Source organism: Hippopotamus amphibius, chromosome 11 (assembly GCF_030028045.1).
Source record: "Hippopotamus amphibius kiboko isolate mHipAmp2 chromosome 11, mHipAmp2.hap2, whole genome shotgun sequence".
Classification (NCBI taxonomy): Eukaryota; Metazoa; Chordata; class Mammalia; order Artiodactyla; family Hippopotamidae; genus Hippopotamus; species Hippopotamus amphibius.
This window is the reverse complement of record NC_080196.1, coordinates 41,138,125-41,156,755: the sequence shown is the minus strand read 5'-3', so window position 1 is coordinate 41,156,755 and position 18,631 is coordinate 41,138,125. Positions and strand designations below refer to the sequence as shown.

At 38.0% G+C, this 18,631-nt stretch overlaps 1 protein-coding gene and 1 long non-coding RNA gene across 2 annotated transcripts in view; one reads left to right on the top strand and one right to left on the bottom strand.

Moving 5' to 3' along the window:
* Nucleotides 1–18,631, top strand: part of LOC130831098 (uncharacterized) — a 77,395-nt gene that overhangs the window by 6,380 nt on the left and 52,384 nt on the right. The window lies entirely within an intron of this gene.
* On the bottom strand, nt 5,139–7,072 carry LOC130831097 (CCR4-NOT transcription complex subunit 7-like). The gene has a single exon (XM_057698728.1). The coding sequence runs from the start codon at nt 6,813–6,815 to the stop codon at nt 6,186–6,188; it is 630 nt and encodes a 209-aa protein (XP_057554711.1). The 5' UTR covers nt 6,816–7,072; the 3' UTR covers nt 5,139–6,185.

Here is an 18,631-nt window from a genome sequence, read left to right as displayed (position 1 = left end):
GATCTGCAGTTTCCTTGTAGTGTTTTTTTCTGGCTTACAGTTATGCTAGTCTCAGAAAATGAGTTAGGAAGTGTTCCCTCCTCTTCACTTTTTGGGAAAAATTTGAGAAGGATTGGTATTAGTTCTTATTTAAATGTTTGGTAGAATTTACCAGTGAAGCTGTCAGATCTATGACATTTCTTTGTTGGGAGATTTTTAAAAGATTGAGATATAATTGACATATAACATTGTATTCGTTTTAGGTGTAAAACAATGATTTGATATATGTATATATTTTGAAACCATTACCATATACGTTTAGTTAACATCGATCACCACAAGAATAATAGTTACAATTATTTTTTCTTGCGTTGAGAACTTTTAAGATCTACTCTCTTAGTGACTGCAAATACACAATACAGTATTGTTAACTATAATCACCGTGCTATGCATTATCCTTAGGACTTATTTGTCTTATAACTGGAAGTTTGTACCTATTGACAACCTGCACCCATTTCACCCAGCTCCCACAACCCCTGCCTCTATCTGTATCTATGAGGGTTTGTTGTTTTAAGATTCCACATTTAAGTAAGATCACACAATATTTGTCTTTCTCTATCTGAATTTTATTTTACTTAGCGTAATGTCCTCAAGGTCCATCCATGTTGTCACAAATGGTAGGCTTTCCTTCTTTTCTGTGCTGAATAATATTTATACATATATGTGTATATATCTCACTACTACTTTATCCATTCATCCATCAGTGGACACTTAGATTGTTTCCATGTCTTGGCTATTGTAAGTAATGCTGCAATGAACATGGGGATGCAGATATTATTTTGAGATAGTGATTTTGTCTCCTTTCATTAAATACTCAGAATGGAATTGCTGGATCACGTGGTAGTTCTATTTTTCATTTTTTGAGGAAAAGTGTGGTTTTCCATAGTGGTTGTTGCAGTTCACAGTTCCGCTAACAGTGCTCAAGGGTTCCCCTTTCTCCACATCCTCCCAACACTTGTTATCTCTTGTCTTTTTTTTTTTTTTTTTTGGCACACGGGCTTAGTTGCTCTGCGACATGTGGGATCTTCCTGGAGCTGGGATCGAACCCGTGACTTCTGCATTGGCAGGCAGATTCTTAACCACTGTGCCACCTGGGAAGCCCTATCTCTTGTCTTTTTGATACTAGCCATTCTAACAGATATGAAGTGATATCTCATTGTGGCTTTTATTTGCATTTTTCTGATGGTTAGTGATGTTGAGCACATTTTCACGTATCTGTTGGCCATTGTATGTCTTCTTTGGAAAAATGTCTATTCATTTCTTCTGCCCTTTTTTTAATTGGATTATTTTTTCTTTTGAAGTGTATGCGTTCTTTATATATTTTCAATATTAACCCTTTGTCAAATATGTGCAATATTTGCAAATATTTTCTCCCATTTGGTAGGTTACCTTTTCACTTTATTGATGGTTTTCTTTGCTGTATAGAAGCTTTTTAGTTTAATGGAGTCCAGCTTTTTTTTTTTTTTCTTTTATTGCCTTTGCTTTTGGTGTCAGATCCAATAAATCATTGCCAAGACCAATGTCAAGAGGTTTCCTCTATTTTTTTCTCGTAGGAGTTTTATGCTTTTAGTGTCTGTTTTTATGTCAATACTACTACTGTTTTGACACTATGGCTTTGTAATATAGTTTGAAATCAGGTAGCATGATGCCTCAAGCTTAATTGTTCTTGATCAAGATTGCTTTGGCTATTTGAGGTCTTATGTGGTTCCATACAAATTTTAGAATTGTTTCTTCTATTTATGTGAAAGATGCCATTGGAATTTTGATAGAGATTGCATTGAATCTGTGGGCTTGTTTGGGTAGTATGGACACTTAATAACATTAATTCTTCCATTCCATGAGTATGGAATATCTTTCCATTTATTTGTATCTTCAGTTTATTTTATCAATGTCTGTAGTTCTCAGTGTACAGGTCTTTCAGTTTCTTGGTTAAATTTATTTCAGGGTATTTTATTCCTTTTGATGCAGCTGTAAGTAGGATTGCTTAAATTTCTCTGATAGTTCACTGTTAGTATATAAAAATGCAATGTTTTTGTATATGGATTTCATATCCTGTAACTTTACTGAATTCATTTCTTAGCTCAGTGTTTTAGTGGAGTCTTTAGGGTTTTCTATATACAAAATCTAGTCATCAGCAAATAGTGACAGTTTTACTTCTTTCTGATTTGGATGACTTATTTTTTTCTTGTCTAAGTGCTCTGTCTATGTTTAATAAAAGTGGTAAGAGTGTGTATCCTTGTCTTATTTCTGATCTTAGAGGAAAAGCTTTGCATCACTGAGTATGTTGTTAGCTGTGGGCTTATCATATATGATCTTTATTATGTTGGGTCCCTCTACACCCACTTTGTTGAGAGTTTCATCATAAATGGATGTTGAATTTTGTCAAATGCTTTTCCGCATCAATTAGATGATCATATGATTTTTATCCTTCATCTTGCTAAAGTGGTGTATCACATTGATTTGGGTATGTTGAACCATCCTTGCATCCATGGAATAAATCATGCTTCATCATAGTGTATGATCCTTTTAATGTATTGTTGAATTTGGTTTACTAATAATGTTACCCCTGGTCCAGTGGGTAAGACTCTGCACTCCCAATTCAGGGGACCTGGGTTCAATCCCTGGTTGGGAACTAGATCCTGCATGCATGCTGCAACTAAGAAGTCCTCATGCCTCAACTAAGAAGACTGTATATTGCAACTGTGAGCCTGCATGCCACAACTAAAACCTGGTGCAGCTTAAATAAATAAATAAATAAATAAATAAATAAATAGTGTTTAAAAGGGATTATTTGTTTACATTCCCTTTTTGATATCTCATTGTTAGTGTAAAGAAATGCAATGGATTTCTGTATGTTAATTGTATTCTGCTACCTTGTTGAATTTGTTTATCAGTTCTAGTAGTTTTTGTGCAGAGTCTTTAGGGTTTTCTATATATAGTATCATGTCACCTGTGTGTAATGACAGTTTTATCTCTTCCCTACCAATTTGAATACCTTTTATTTCTTTCTCTTGTCTGATTGCTGTGGCTAAGGCTTTCAATACTATGTTGAAGAGAAGTGGTGAGAGTGGATATCCCTGTCTTTTTCCAAATTTTAAGGGGAAGGCTTTGAGCTTTTCACCATATTATATTGGCTGTGGGTTTGTCATAAATAGCTTTTATTATGTTGAGATACTTCCTTCTATACATACTTTTGTAAGGGTTTTTATTGTGAATGGATGTTGAATTTATCAGATGCTTTTTCTGCATGTATTGAGATGATCATGTGTGTTTTGGGTTTTTTTTTTTTTTTTGTCTTTTCTTTTGTTTATGTGGTGTATCACATTGATTGATTTGTGTATGTCGACCCTGGGGTGAATCCAACTTGATCGTGGTGTATGATCTTTTCTGTGTGTTGTTAGACTTGATTTGCTAATATTTTGTTAAGAATTTTTGCATCTATATTCATCAAAGATACTGGCCTGTGATTTTCTTTTTTGGTAGTGTTTTTGTCGGGTTTTGGTATCAGGTTGATGGATGGTGGCTTCGTAGAATATCTTTGGGAGTGTTCTCTTCTCTGCAGTCTTTTGGAAGAGTTTGAGAGGGATCAATATAAGTTCTTCATTGTATATTTGGTAGAATTTGCCTGTGAAGCCATCTGGTCCTGGAATTTTGCTTGTAGGGAGTTATAAATTACAGATTCTGTTTCACTTCTAGTGGTCAGCGTGTTGAAATTACCTATTCTTGATTCAGTTTTGGTGGGCTGCATGTTTCTAGAAACTTGTCCATTTCTTCTAGGTTTTTGAATTTGTTGGCATATAATTGTTCATAATATTCTCTTATGGTTTTTTGTATTTCTGCAGTATCAGTTGTGATTTTTCCTTTTTCATTTCTTATTTTGTTTATTTGGGTCTTCTCTCTTTTCTTCTTGGTGAGCCTGGCCAGAGGTTTGTCATTTTTTTTTTACCCTTTCAAAGAGCCAGCTCTTGGTTTTTATTGATTTTTCTTTTTTTCAGTTAAACAACATTTATTGCTCACAGTTGTATTAGAGGCTAGGAAGTACAAAATCAAAGTGCCAGCAATTCCTGTGTGAGGTGAAAGCCCCCTTCCTAACTTGTAGATGGCCAGCTTCTCACTGTAGCCTCACATGGCTGAGAGTTTTCTATTGCTTTTTAATCTTTATTTTATTTATTTCTCCTCTGATCTTTATTATCTCCTTTCTTCTGCTGACTTTAGATTTTGTTTGTTCTTCTTTTACTAATTTTTTTAGGTGGTAGGTTAGGTTGTTTGAGATTTTTCTTGTGTCCTGAAAAAAGGCCTGTATTGCTGTGAATTTCCCTCTAAGAATGGCTTTTGCTGCGTCCCATGGATTTTTTGTGGTTGTGTTTTTATTGTCATTTGCCAAGGTGTTTTTTTTTTTATAAGAAAACATTTCTGAAGCCTTTATTTACAAAAGCCTTAAAAACAAATAATCCCTGTGTTTCGCAAATGTTTTGTTTAAAAAGGACCACCCAGTTACAGCATTGAAATATCATGAATAAAGAATGTACAAGGGAAACAAACCAATGTGGCTAACATTTGGAGATTTGCTAATATTATTGATTGAAGTGCAGATAACACACATCATAACTTGTAGTCCATCATTTCAGGACAGAGTTAATGATTACCAAAATGTCTTCCTACACATGGTCTGGTCTGGGTCACATATTCTGCATGGCTAGATAGTTCACAGTCTCTTTTGTCAATATATATAAAATAGATTGCAAAGATATACACAAAAAAATAAACAAGCATTACACTCCTCAGGCAATTTTATTAGCTATATTGTATATAGCTAATAAATATATATTTTTTGTATTTTGTTGTTTTGCACCAAATCTCTCCATTATTTCTTTGTAGCAACTATGAAAGCACAATTTTTTTTGTCTTCTAATTTAATCTGGTACAAAATATACCTAAAGTCTTGCAATCTTTGGATTTTAATGAAGTTGATTTGTTGGTATCAACAAATCAAGAGCATCTTAAGTATGGCTATAAAATTTTAAAATATTAAAAGTAAGGGTAAACAGCGATGGAATAAAAAGAAGCAGATCAAGGTAAATGTGCTATCATAAAATAACTGCAGCTTCAACATCTTGGATACCAGTTTCCCGGCAGACACTAAACATCCAATCACAAAGGATTTTTCCTGAAGGGCATAAAGCTGGTTTGAAAAATTCTTCAGTCACAGAGCAGCCTGCAACATGCCAATTAGAAACTGACAGACACTAGATGTGCTTGGAAGATTGACTACTACATACAGAAACAGCAGTTACTAAGCTCCTCAGTAGTTTTTTGTCTTTTTTTTTTTTTTAGTCTTGCTGAATCAACCATTTGCACAATTCATGTGCTATATGCTGTGGGTCAAAAACAAGTAAATACTGTATAAAGTTGGCAGATGGTCATTTTTCCAGCTAAGAGCAAGAAAAGCCAAAACTGCTGATAAAACAGAGGCTATGAGTCAGAATCACTCTCTAAAGTGCAAAATTGATGGTCCACAATCTCAAATAGCTAAAACTCCTGCAGAATAGAAGGGAGACATGAAACAGGGAAATAAATTACAGTCAGTGCTAGTTAATTTAGGAAAGGGAAAAAACAAACCAAGCTCAAGTAGGTAAAGTTTATCAAAGTATTCAATATGATGTATTGAATAGCTTCCCCACTGTCACACACGCCTACTAACAAGTATATTAAGTTAAGGCCAGATTTAACCTGAATGCTTTTCTGTTTATTAAGATCTGAGATAGGAATGGTCATACTTAGTACTGAAAGGCAGAAAATAAAATGAGCTATGAAAGAAAAAAAAAAGTAATGTCTATTGTTCAAGGGATTCAACCAGAGATAAAACCTATATACAAGCATGTGTGTAGCTCAAATAAAAATAAAAGAACTATTTCATGTCATGACTGCTTGTTGGCTTCCTCTTCATATGCATTCCCTGTGCCATTCTGTACATAGGATGAACCAGAACCAAGGCCATACAAATGACCACAATATTTGGCATCATCAATATGATCTTCAAAGAACATTTCTCTCATTTTGAAAAAGGCCATTCCTGTGAGCAGTGAGTCAGATCCTGCCTGATGTTGTGGTCCTATCCGTTCCAGCTCTAACTGTTCAGCAACTTCCTATAAACCACCCTTGAGATTTTTGCAGCTCTTCATGAGGTACTTCACATCATAAATGACAGGAAAAAACAATCGAAGGATCTCAAAGAAGTCAAGTTCTTCTTCAGGCAAATTAGAATTGGTCAGGATTTTGATTAAGTAGCCAAAGTCATAACCACTATGAAATGATAACCATTTGACCCCTTCACAGAGGACTACTCCTGATGTCATAAGAAGTTCTGCAAAGTACTGGGTCTCAATTCCTTCCTCCTCATGTTTTTTAAACTGGATACCAGATGTTGTCAGTAGCTCTATAGAGTCTTGGGCATACATGTCCTCTGTCAAATTAAATTTAAAATTAAACTGCCAAGTTGAAGTTCCTGGAGGGTATTCTCCTTGCTCATTCATAAATGTCAGTCCTAGCTGAATTATCTTTAACAAGTCTACATTACACCGCAATAGTTGGTACTGATAGTCAGCATTGCTCCTGAATTCTCCAATGGGTCTTGCAACCACACCTGGAAACTCGGTGTCCATAGCAACGTAATTGTATTTTCGGATAACTTGACGAATTTTCTTCATCTCTTCATCCAGGTTGCAAGCCCAAACTTCACAAATTCTTTGGCTATGATCTACAGTTGCTGCTGGCATAGTGAGGGCACAAGGAGTCTAGTTGCCAAGCATCAAAATGTTATACTTGATTGAAGATTTGTTTCATAAAATACTCTATCCTTTATTTGTGTACTTGTGTCGCTGAGCTCGCACTCCTCCTCCTCCTCCTTGCCATAGAGACAGGACCTGGCGGCGGCAGTAGCGGCGGCGGCAGGTGCCCCATAGACACCTCTCACCGGGCAAGAGGGAAAGGGGAGCCGGAGCTGCGCCGTTGCTTCTCGCACGTCTGGGCGGGGGCGCCAAAAAAATCTGCCAAGGTGTTTTATTTTGTTCTATTTAAAAATATTTATTTACTTTATTTGGTTGCACTGGGTCTTAGTTGTGGCTTGAGGGCTCCTTAATTGTGGCATGTGACCTTTTAGTTGTGGCATGCATGGGGACCTAGTTCCCTGACCAGGGATCAAACCCGGGCTGCCAGCATTGGGAGCACAGAGTCTTTTTTTCCCAATATTTATTATTTATTTGTTTTTGGCTGCATTGGGTCTTTGTTGCTGCACGCAGGCTTTCTCTAGTTGTGGTGAGTGGTGGCTGCTCTTCATTGTGGTGTGAAGGCTTCTCATTGCAATGGCTTCTCTTGTTTTGGAGCATGGGCTCTAGGTGCACAGGCTTCAGTAGCTGTGGCACTTAAGCTCAGTAGTTGTGGCTCGTGGGCTCTTGAGCACAGGCTCAGTAGTTGTGGTGCACAGGCTTAGTTGCTCTGTGGCATGTGGGATCTTCCCAGACCAGGGCTTGAACCCATGTTCCCTGCATTGGCAGGCAGATTCTTAACCACTGCACCACCAGGGAAGCCCCTGCCAAGGTGTTTTGAAATTTCTTCTTTGATTTCATTGTTGACCCATTGGATTTTTAGTAGCATGTTTTTTAGTCTCCATGTAATTGCTTTCTTCTTATTCCTTTTCCTGTGATTGATTTCTGGTTTCATGCTGTTGTGGTCAGAAAAGATGCTTGAAATAGTCTCTATACTCTTAAATTTGTTAAAGCTTGTTTTGTGCCCTAGTATGTGGTCAATCCTAGAGAATGTTCCACGTGCACTTGAAAAGAATGTGTATTTTGCTTTTTGGGGATGTAACTTCCTGAAAATATCAATTAAACCTAACTGTTCTGTTGTGTGAGTTAGGTTCTCTGTTGCCTTAGCCACTCTGCCTTTTGATTGGAGAATTTAATCTTTTTACATTTAAATTAATTATTGATAGGTATGTAATTACTGCCATTTTGTTCATTATTTTCTGGCTGTTTTGTAGTTTATCTCTGTTACTTTCTTTTCTTGCTTTCTCCTGTTATGTGATGATTTTTCTTAGTGGTATGCTTATATTCCTCTGTCTTTATCTTTTGTTTATCTACCATAAGTTTTGCTTTGTGTTGAGGGTTGCATGTAGAAACTTATATTTTTAACAACCTATTTTAAAGTTGATAACTTTATTTGAATAAATTCTAAAGTGCTACATTTTTACTCTTCCCTCCAAGTTTTGTTTTTAATGTCACATTTTACATCTTTTTTTTTTAAAAAAATATTTATTTATTTATTTATTTGGTTGTGCCAGGTCTTAGTCGCGGCATGTGGGTTCCTTAGTTGTGGCATGTGAACTCCTAGGTATGACATGTATGTGGGATCTAGTTCCTTGATCAGGGATGGAACCCAGGCGCCCTGCATTGGGAGTGCAGAGTCCCAACCACTGCACCACCAGAGAAGCCCTTACATCTTTTTATCTTGTGTATCCCTTAACTAATTATTGTAGTTACTGTTATTTTTACTACTTTTGTCTTTTAACCTTTATGTTAGTTTTATAAGTGATTAATCCACCTCCTTTACTGTATATTTACCTTTACCAGTAAAATTATACCTTCTTCTGTTTTCTTGTTACTAATTAGCACCCTTTTCAGCTTAAAGAAGTCTCTTTAACATTTCTTGTAAGGTTGGTTTTAGTGGTCATGAACTGCTTTTGCTTTTGTTTGTCTGTTTCAATTCTGAATGATAAATTTTCTGGCAAGAATATTCTTGGTTGGAAGTTTTTTCCCCCAGCTCTTTGAATATTGTGCCACTCCTTTTTGGCTTACAAAGTTTCTGCTGAAAAATCTGATAGCCTATGGGGGTTTCCTTATACATAAAAAGTTGTTTTTCTCTTGCTACTTTTAAGATTCCCTCCTTGTTTTTAACTTTTGATATTTTATTTTATTTTATTTTTTTAGATCTTTTTTTAAGGACTTTGAGATATAATTGACATACAATAAACTGCATATATTTAAAGTATACAATTTGATATTTTTTTCTTATTAGTAATGTATATGATATTTTAATTATAATGTATCTTGGTGTGGGTCTCTTGGGAGCATCTTGTTTGGCACTCTCTGAGTTTCCTGGGTCTGAATGTCGGTTTTCCTTCCCCAGGTTAGGAAATTTTTTAGTCATTATTTCTTCAAATAAAATTTCTGATACTTGCTCTGTCTTTTCTCCTTTTAGGACTTCTATGATATATGTATCAGTTTGCTTGATGTTGTCCCATAAGTCCCTTAAGTTATCTTCACTTTAAAAAAAATTATTTATTTGGCTGCATTCAGTCTTAGTTGCAGCACATGGGATATTTTGTTGTGGCATGCAGCCTCTTCATTATGGTGCATGGGCTCTAGAGCGAGCCAGCTTAGTTATCCCACAGCATATGGGATCTTAGTTCCCTGACCAGGGATCAAATCTGTGTCCCCTGCATTGGAAGGCAGATTTTTAACCACTGGACCACCAGGGAAGTCCCTATCTTCACGTTTTTTTCCCCTTCTTTTTGCTGTTCTTTTTTTAAAAAATATTTATTAATTTATTTTTTGGGTTGCACTGTGTCTTAGTTGCAGCACATGGGCTCCTTAGTTGTGGCATGTGAACTCTTAGTTGAGGCATGCCTGTGGGATCTAGTTCCCTGACCCGGGTCCCCTGCATTGGGAGCATGGAGTCTTATCCACTACACCTCCAGGAAAATACCTCTTTTTGCTGTTCTGATTAGATGAATTCCACTGCCCTGTCTTTGAGTTGATTCATCCTGTTTTTTGCTTCATCTCAGCTGCTGTTGAACCCCTTAGTATATCTTTCAGTTCAGTTGTGTTTTTCAGCTCCATGACTTCTATTTGGTACCTTCTTATATTTTCCATCCTTTGTTGATGTTCTCACTGAGTTCATCCATTCTTCTCCTGAGTCTGGTGAGTTTGTTTGTTTGCTGCACCACATGGCTTGTGGGATCTTAGTTCCCTGACCAGAGACTGAACCCAGGCCCATGGCAGTGAAAGCACCAAGTCCTAACCACTGGACCACCAGGGAGCTCCCTGGTGAGCATCTTTATAATCATTACTTTAAACTCTTTTAGGGTAAATTACTTATCTCTGTTTCTTTGAGGTTTTTCCCCCTGAGGTTTTTTCTTCTTCTAGTTGGAACATATTCTTTTTCCTCATTTTGCTTGACTCTCTGTGTTGGTTTTTATACAATAAATGAAATAACCATCTTTCCCAGTCTTGAAGGAGTGGCCTCATGTAGGTGATAGATCTTATCATTCAACCCTGCCCTAGCTATTTGTTGTCTCTCAAACCTTTGTGACTGTCCAAGCAGCCTGTTTTGTTTTCAGTAGCTTCCAGGCTTTGAAGGTGTTCCAAGACCTGTCAGTTTCCCCAAGGAGAGGACTCCGTCAGCACCCAGATTGAGGCTGATTAGATGCCAGACCCTCAGATAGCAGCTTTTAAAGTATGAAAATATATATTGTCCTGTGGGACTGAAAGTGTCGACCCCCAGAGGCCGCAGAGCCAGGCAGTGTAGAGTGTCCCCTAGTGGCAGCCACATAAATCAGGGCACCAGACAGGGGTATAAGCTCCTTTATGGAAGACACCAGTAAGCTGGATGAAGGCAGAGAAAGAGCACAAAGATTGTGTCCACTGGCGTCCATTCCTTGAAAACACCTCTATAGGCCCCTACATGTGTGCCAAACAGGAACCTTTCCCCTCAGACTGAAGCTTCCACACAAGTAAATAGACCTCTTTCTCAGAAGGACTTGGGGTGTGTTTCATTCTGCTGTCTGTGCAGTGTGAGGTGGTGGCAGCCTGACAAGAACTGTCTCTCTGTGTGTTACAATCCCATGGGACTCAGGAATGCTTCCCTGGCCTCCAGAGCCAGGTGATCAAGGAGCATCTTCTGGGCCGCAGCTGCAAAAACTGGGGCACCAGACATGTAAAAGCTCTTGCCAGAAAAAAAAGGCCTGGAGTTTTAAAAAATGGTGCCCACCAACTAAAGCAGGACTGAGAGGGAATGCAAACATGGCACCTGTCAGCTTCCACCTGTGGAGAGTACCAGATGCTTGCCCCTCGGGGTAGTGCTCCAAGACCAGCAAATGAGCCTCTTTCACATGAAGTCTGGGCAACTGTAAATTGGCTGCTTCTGTGCTGGTCTCTGGGGTGGGTGAGTCCAAGTGTGTGAGGTCTTGAAGAGCCATTTCACAGTACCCTATAGCCTTATTGTTCTTGCAAATGCAAGACCCATTGGTTTTCAAAGTGCAATGCTTTGGGGGCTTATTTCCCAGGTTTTATTTTATTGTATTTTTTTTAATTTTTATTTTTGGCTGTGCCACGTGGCTTGCAGGATCTTTGTTCCCTGACCAGGGATTGAACCTGGGACCTTGGCAGTGAAAGCATAGAGTCCTAATCATTGGACAACCAGGGAATTCCCTCATTTCTCAGGTCGTAAAAGTAGGGATGCTTTATGTGGGATTCAAACCCTTTGCCTCCCAAGGAGGAGCGCTAAGTTTTGAATTCCCACCTGATTGTGGGTTGTTGCACCAGAGGTGGGGTTTATGGCAAGATTGTTTCTAAGCCTCTCTTACCCACCTTGATGTGATCTTTGTCTTATTTTCCTTGTGTGTAAGTTACTCAGCTAGTTCTTAGGTTTTTTTTTTTTTTTTTAATTAATTTACTTTTTTAAGAGGAAATTGTTTCATATGTAGCTACAGACTTGTGTCTGTGGGAGGAGGTGTGTTTAGGATCTTCCTATGTTGCCATCTTAAACTGGACTCTTAGGGTTTTCTATATATAATATCATGTCAGCCACAAATAGTAACAGTTTGAATTCTTCCTTTCTGATTTGCATGTCTTTCACTTCTTTTTCTTGCCTAATTGCTGTGGTTAGAACTTCCAATACCATGTTTTTTAATACATATATATTTTTATTATCCTTGTGATTTATTATCCATGTGATTCATAGTGATAGCCTCTCATTTCTGATATTAGCAATTTCTGTGTTCTCTTTTTCTTAATTAGTCTAGAGGATTATTAGTTTTATTTTTTATTTTTTAATTAATTAACTATTTTTGTCTGCGTTGGGTCTTCGTTGCTGCATGTGGGCTTTCTCTAGTTGTGGCAAGCAGGGGCTACTCTTTGTTGCTGTGTGCAGGCTTCTCATTGTGGTGGCTTCTCTTGTTGCAGAGCATGGGCTCTAAGCGTGTGGGCTTCAGTAGTTGCAGCACATGGGCTTAGTAGTTGGGGCTCGCAGGCTCTAGAGTGCAGGCTCAGTAGTTGTGGCTCACGGGCTTAGTTGCTCTGCAGCGTGTGGGATCTTCCCATGCCAAGAATCAAACCCATGTCCCCTGCGTTGGGAGGTGGATTCTTAACCACTGTGCCACCAGGGAAGTCCCCAATACCATGTTGAATAAAAGTGGTGAGAGTGGGCATCCTTCTCTTGTTCTTGATCTTAGAGGAAGAAGTTTCAGCTTTTCACCACTGAGTATGATGTTAGCTGTGGGCTTGTCATATATGGCAGTTATTATGTTGAGGTACATTTCCTGTATACTCACTTTGGTGTGACTTTTTCATGAGTGGATGTTGAATTTTGTCAAATGCTTTTTCTGCTTTTATTGAGATGATGATATGGTTTTTATCCTTCATTTGTTAATGTGGTATATCACATTCATTTGGGGGTGTTGAACCATCCTTGCATCCCAGGGATAAATCCTCATTGATCACAGTATTTGATCCTTTAAATATATTGTTGAATTTGGTTTGCTAATATTTTCTTTAGATTTTTTGCATCTATTTCCATAAAGGATATTGGCCTGTAATTTTCTTTTCTTTTGGTGTCCTGGTCTGGCTGTGGTATCAGGTAATATTGGCCTCATAAAATGAGTTTGGTAGTGTGCCCTCCTGTTCAATTTTGGGAAAAGTTTGAGAAGAATTGGTATTCAGATGTTTGGTAGAATTCACCAGTGAAACCATCTGTTCCTAGACTTTGTTTTTGGGGAGGTTTTTTGATTACTGATTCAATCTTCTTACTACTTATAGTTATATTCAGATTTTTTTCTTTTTTCCTTTTTTTTTTGGATACAAAATGTACTTGCAGAACTTTAGTATAAGCATAACAATAAATTATTATACAATATTTTGGGGGAAATCTGGTTATTCAGTCTTCTTGATGGAATTTTGTACAAGTAGAGGTTTACTATAAACACTATTTTTGGTATAAAAGGTAATCTGATCCAAAAGTATTTAGGAGAAACCTGAGATTTTAGAAGGGAGATGTATACAATCCAAAGGGCGTTCCTTAAATCAACTGGCATTAAAATATTAGAATGGAAATAGTAATGATTATAAAATATCATTTTGCCACTGTTACTGATATTAACCAAAGTATTAGAGAAACAAAAATATTAGAGAAATTTAAAAATTAGAGGATTAATAATTTCAGAGTAGAATGGAAAAAAAGGGCTGAATAAAATTTAAAGTTATCATTGTTAATTAAAAAACAGTTGGGTTGGGACTTCCCTGGTGGCGCAGTGGTTAAGAATCTGCCTGCCAATGCAGGGGACCCGGGTTTGATCCCTGCTCCAGGAAGATCCCACGTGCCACGGAGCAACTGGGCCCATGCGCCACAACTCTTGAGCCTGCACTTTAGATGCCATGAGCCACAACTATTGAGCCCATGTGCTGCAACTACTGAAGCCCACGTGCCTAGAGCCTGTGCTCCATAATAAGAGAAGCCATGGCAATGAGGAGCCTGTGCACCACAACGAAGAGTAGCCCCCACTAACCACAACTAAAAGAAAGCCCACGCACAGCAAAAAAGATCCAACACAGCCAATAAAATAAATAAATAAATAAATTTATTTAAAAAAAAAAACAATTGGGCCGGTGGAATAGTAAGCTTTTGCATGGCAAAGGAAACCATAAACAAGACAAAAAGACAACCCTGGACTTCCTAGGTGGTGCAGTGGTTAAGAATCTGCCTGCCAATGCAGAGGACATGGGTTTGAGCCCTGCTCTGGGAAAATTCCACATGCCATGGAGCAACTAAGCCCATGTGCCACAACTATTAAGCCTGTGCTCTAGAGCCTGTGAGCCACAACTGTTGAGCCTGTGAGCCACAACTATTGAAGCCCACCCGCCTAGGGCCTGCACTTCACAAGAGAAGCCACTACAATGAGGAGCCTGCACACCACAATGAAGAGTAGCCCCCGCTTGCAGCAAGTACAGAAAGCCCGTGTGTAGTAACGAAGACCCAGCACAGCCAATAAATAAATAAAAATAAATAAATAAATAATAATAAAAAAAAGACAACCCTCAGAATGGGAGAAAATATTTGCAAACAAAGCAACGGACAAAGGATTAATCTCCAAAATATACAAACAGCTCATGGAGCTCAATATCAAAAAAACAAACAACCCTATTAAATAATGGGCAGAAGACCTAAATAGACATTTCACCAAAGAAGACATACAGATGACCAACAAACACATGAAAACATGCTCAACATCACTAATAATTAGAGAAATGCAAATCAAAACTACAATGAGGTATCACCTCACACCGGTCACAATGGCCATCATCAAAAAATCTACAAACAATAAATGCTGGAGAGGGTATGGAGAGAAGGGAACCCTTTTGCAGTGTTGGTAGGAATGTAAATTGATACAACCACTGTGGAAAACAGTATGGAGGTTCCTTAAAAATCTAAAAATAGAACTACCATATTATGACCCAGCAATCCCACTACTGGGCGTATACCCTGAGAAAACCTTAATTTAAAAGGACACATGTACCCCAGTGTTCATTGCAGCACTATTTACAATAGCCAGGACATGGAAACAATCTAAATGTCCAACAACAGATGAATGGATAAAGAAGGTGTGGTATATATATACAATGGAATATTACTCAGCCATAAAGAGGAGCAAAATTGGGTCATTTGTAGAGATGTGGATGGACCTAGAGTCTGTCATACAGAGTGAAGTAAGCCAGAAAGAGAAAAACAAATATTATATATTAACGCATGTATGTGGAATCTAGAAAAATGGTACAGATAAGCCTGTTTGCAGGGCAGAAATAAAGATGTAGATGTAGAAAATGGACATGTGGACATGGGGTGGGGGAAGGGGAGGGTGGGCTGAATTGGGAGATTGGGATTGATATATACGCACTGCCGTGTGTAGAATAGATTGCTAGCAGGAACATGCTATAAAGCACAGGAAGCTCAGCTTGGTGCTCTGTGATGACCTAGATGGGTGGGATGGGGGTGCTTGGGAGGGATGTCCAAGAGGGAGGGGATATAGGTATACATATAGCTGATTCAATGCATTATACAGCAGAAACTAACACAACACTGTGAAGCAATTATACTCACAAAAAAAAAAAAAAAAAAAAAAAAAGGAGCACATAACCAGTAAGCAGAGTATTTTATCTGCAGGCAATCCACTGTATTTAAGGAAGAAAAAAATTGTAATTTTTAGGGTGTCCTTGACTTCTCATTTCTCTGGGGCCTTTTCAACTGCATTTGCCTCCTTTATATTAAGGAATGTGAAAGCTGGCTTCAGTGTGCCACTTTTGTGAAAAGCGAAAGAAAGTGGCTTGTGGAAAATCAATGTCCAATGTAAGCTTTTCTCCAGTGAACAGAAACAAGCTGGTCGGTCTGCTGTACAAAAGGCTAGTACAAAGAAAAAAAAGACTAGTAATCAGACCGCCCATATGAATTATATAATATCTTTTCAGGTCCAAAATTGTGTCATTCTTTCTCTGAAGAATATTTATATAGGTGTAAAAGGCTGAGACAGCCACGGACATGTGGAGCTCCTGGTCACACAGCACCTTGGTCAGGACCATGTGTGGCCAGGCAGCGCATGCGCCCTAGCAGGCACAGCCACACATGGTTGAAGTTGGTGTGGAAGGCCGAGGTGGTCACATGCTCATCTGCCACCAGGATGTCCTGCAGCTGCTGCAGCGTGTCACTGATTGAGAAGAATATGGGCAGAGAGCTGCCTCCCTGTGCCCATTTCTGGGCTGTGCACGCCCACCAGCAACTGATGCACCAGCTCCCTAAGTTTTTTTCTTAATGATTTAGGCTTAGTAGGTTTTGTGTTTTAGGAGTTTGTCTTTCACCTAGATTTCTTGGATTTTTTGGTGTACAATTGTTCATAGCATTCTCTTACAATCCTTTATATTTCTTTAGCATTGTTAGAAATGTCCCTACTTCCATTTCTGATTTTAGTATTTTGAGTCTTCCCTCTTTTTGTCTTAGTCCATCTAGCTAAAGGTTTGTCAGTTTCGTTATGTTTTTGAAGAACAACTTTGGTTTCGCTTACTGTTTTCTGCTATCTGTTCTGTTTATTCTGTGTTCTAGTTTCATTATTTCCTTCCTTCTGCTACCTTTGGGTTTAGTTTGTTCTTTTTCTAGTTCCGTAAGTTGCAAAATTATATTGTTGATTAGACATCTTCCTGTTTTGTTTTTGTTTTTTAATGTAAACATTTATAGCTAAAAATTTCCCGCTTAGCACTATTTTTGCCATGTACCGTAAATTTTGGTATGTTGTGTTTTCATTTTCATTCATCTCTTAAGTATTTTCTAATTTCCCTTGTGATTTTTTCTTTGATCCATGAGTTATTTAAAAGTATGTTAATTTCCACAATTTTATAAAATTTCCAGTTTTCTCTATATTGAATTTTGATGTCAAAATTCATCCCATTATGGTCAGAGAAAATACTTTGGATGATATCTATCTTTTAAAATCTATTGAGACATAATCTGTGGCATAACATATGGTCTAACTTGGAAAATGTCCCATGTACACTTAAGAAGAATATGTAGGCTATTCTTACTGGGTAGAGTGTTCTGCATATGTCTCTCAGATCTAGTTGGTTTATTACATTGCTTGAGTCCTCTATTTCCATAATTATCTTCTGTCTGGTTATTCTCTCCATTCTTATGAGTTGAGTCATGAAGTCTCCAACTACTATTTTAGACCTGTCTATTTCTGTCTTCAATTCTGTCAGGTTTTGCTTCTTATGTTTTGATAGCCTGTCATTAGGTGTGTAAATGTTTATATTGTTTTATCTTGATATATTGAGCCTTTCATTAATATATACAGTCCTTCTTTGTCCCTTGTAACCTTTATTTGATTTAAGATCCATCTTGTCTGATACTAGTATAGCCATTCCTGCTGTCTTTTGAATAGTATTTACGTGGAATATATTTTTCCATCCTTTCCCTTTCAACCATTTATGTCTTTGGATCCCAAGTGAGTCTCTTATAGATAGCATATAGTTGTATCTGTGTTTTCATCTATTCTGTCAGTCCCTCTTTTGATTGGAAAGCTTAATCCATTTGCATTTAAAGTAATTACTGATACAGAGGACTTCTGTCATTGTGTTGTTTTCTATATGCTCTAGAGTGTTTTGTCCCCCATTTCTTACATTCCTGTCTTTTGTGTTAGGTTTCTTTTTTTTTAGTGAAATATTTAAATTCCTTCTTATTTCCTTTTGTGTGTATTCTATAGGTATTTTCTTTATGGTTACCATGGGGATTACATTTAATATCCTAAAGTTATTCTAATATGAAATTTTTGAAAAATTTATTTTTTGGCGGTGTTGGATCTTCGTTGCTGCACACAGGCTTTCTCTAGTTGCAGCGAATGGGGGCTACTTTTCTTTGTGGTGTGCAGGCATTTCATTGCAGTGGCCTCTCTTGTGGAGCACAGGCTCTAGGCATGTGGGCTTCAGTAGTTGTGGCATGTAGTCTCAGTATCTGTGACTCGAGGGCTCTAGAGTGCAAGGTCAGTAGTTGTGGCACACGGGCTTAGTTGCTCCACGGCACGTTGGATCTTCCCAGACCAGGGCTTGAACTCATGTACCCTGCATTGGCAGGTGGATTCTTAACCACTGCACCACCAGGAAAGTCCCTCTGATATGAATTTATAGAGGTTTAACTTCAACGACATACAAAAACTCTGTTCCTTTATAGCTCTGTCCCCACCATTCTTGGTTGATGATATCACAGAATTACATCTTTTTATGTTGCGGTCACAAAGTCTATTAAATTTGTTCACCTGAAAATGTCTTGATAGACAATTGTTTACCTTTATGGCTGTGCGGAGGCAGTGGATAGCATTTGGAACACATGATAAAGTATCTAGAAATCTTAAAAGTGGGAAATGAGTTGTCCATAGGGGTCTTAAAAAGCGCTGACATGTTTTCTGGGAATCGAGAAGGCCACATTCATGTGTTGGGTTGTGAGTGTGCCCAGAGCTATATGCATGCTAAGGAAGGGCCTGAGAAGATTCTAAGCTCTCACCTCTCTTTGACCTTGAGGCTCCTTGCAAGGAGGGAGTAAAGGCTAAGGTAGAGCTGTCAGCTTTCAGGCTGTTTGTTGAAGGCATACCCCAACATGTGCGCAGAGCCCTTTGGCAAAGACTTGCAGTCTTATTGGTTCCAGGCAATTAAGGAAATCTGTGCAATCATTAGCTGACAACTGAGCTAATTAAGAAGAGACTTCAATGGCCACATACAACAAAGAATAC

Excerpts from the sequence above, each read along its gene's own strand:
- LOC130831097 (XM_057698728.1), bottom strand. The coding sequence starts at position 6,815 with ATGCCAGCAGCAACTGTAGATCATAGCCAAAGAATTTGTGAAGTTTGG.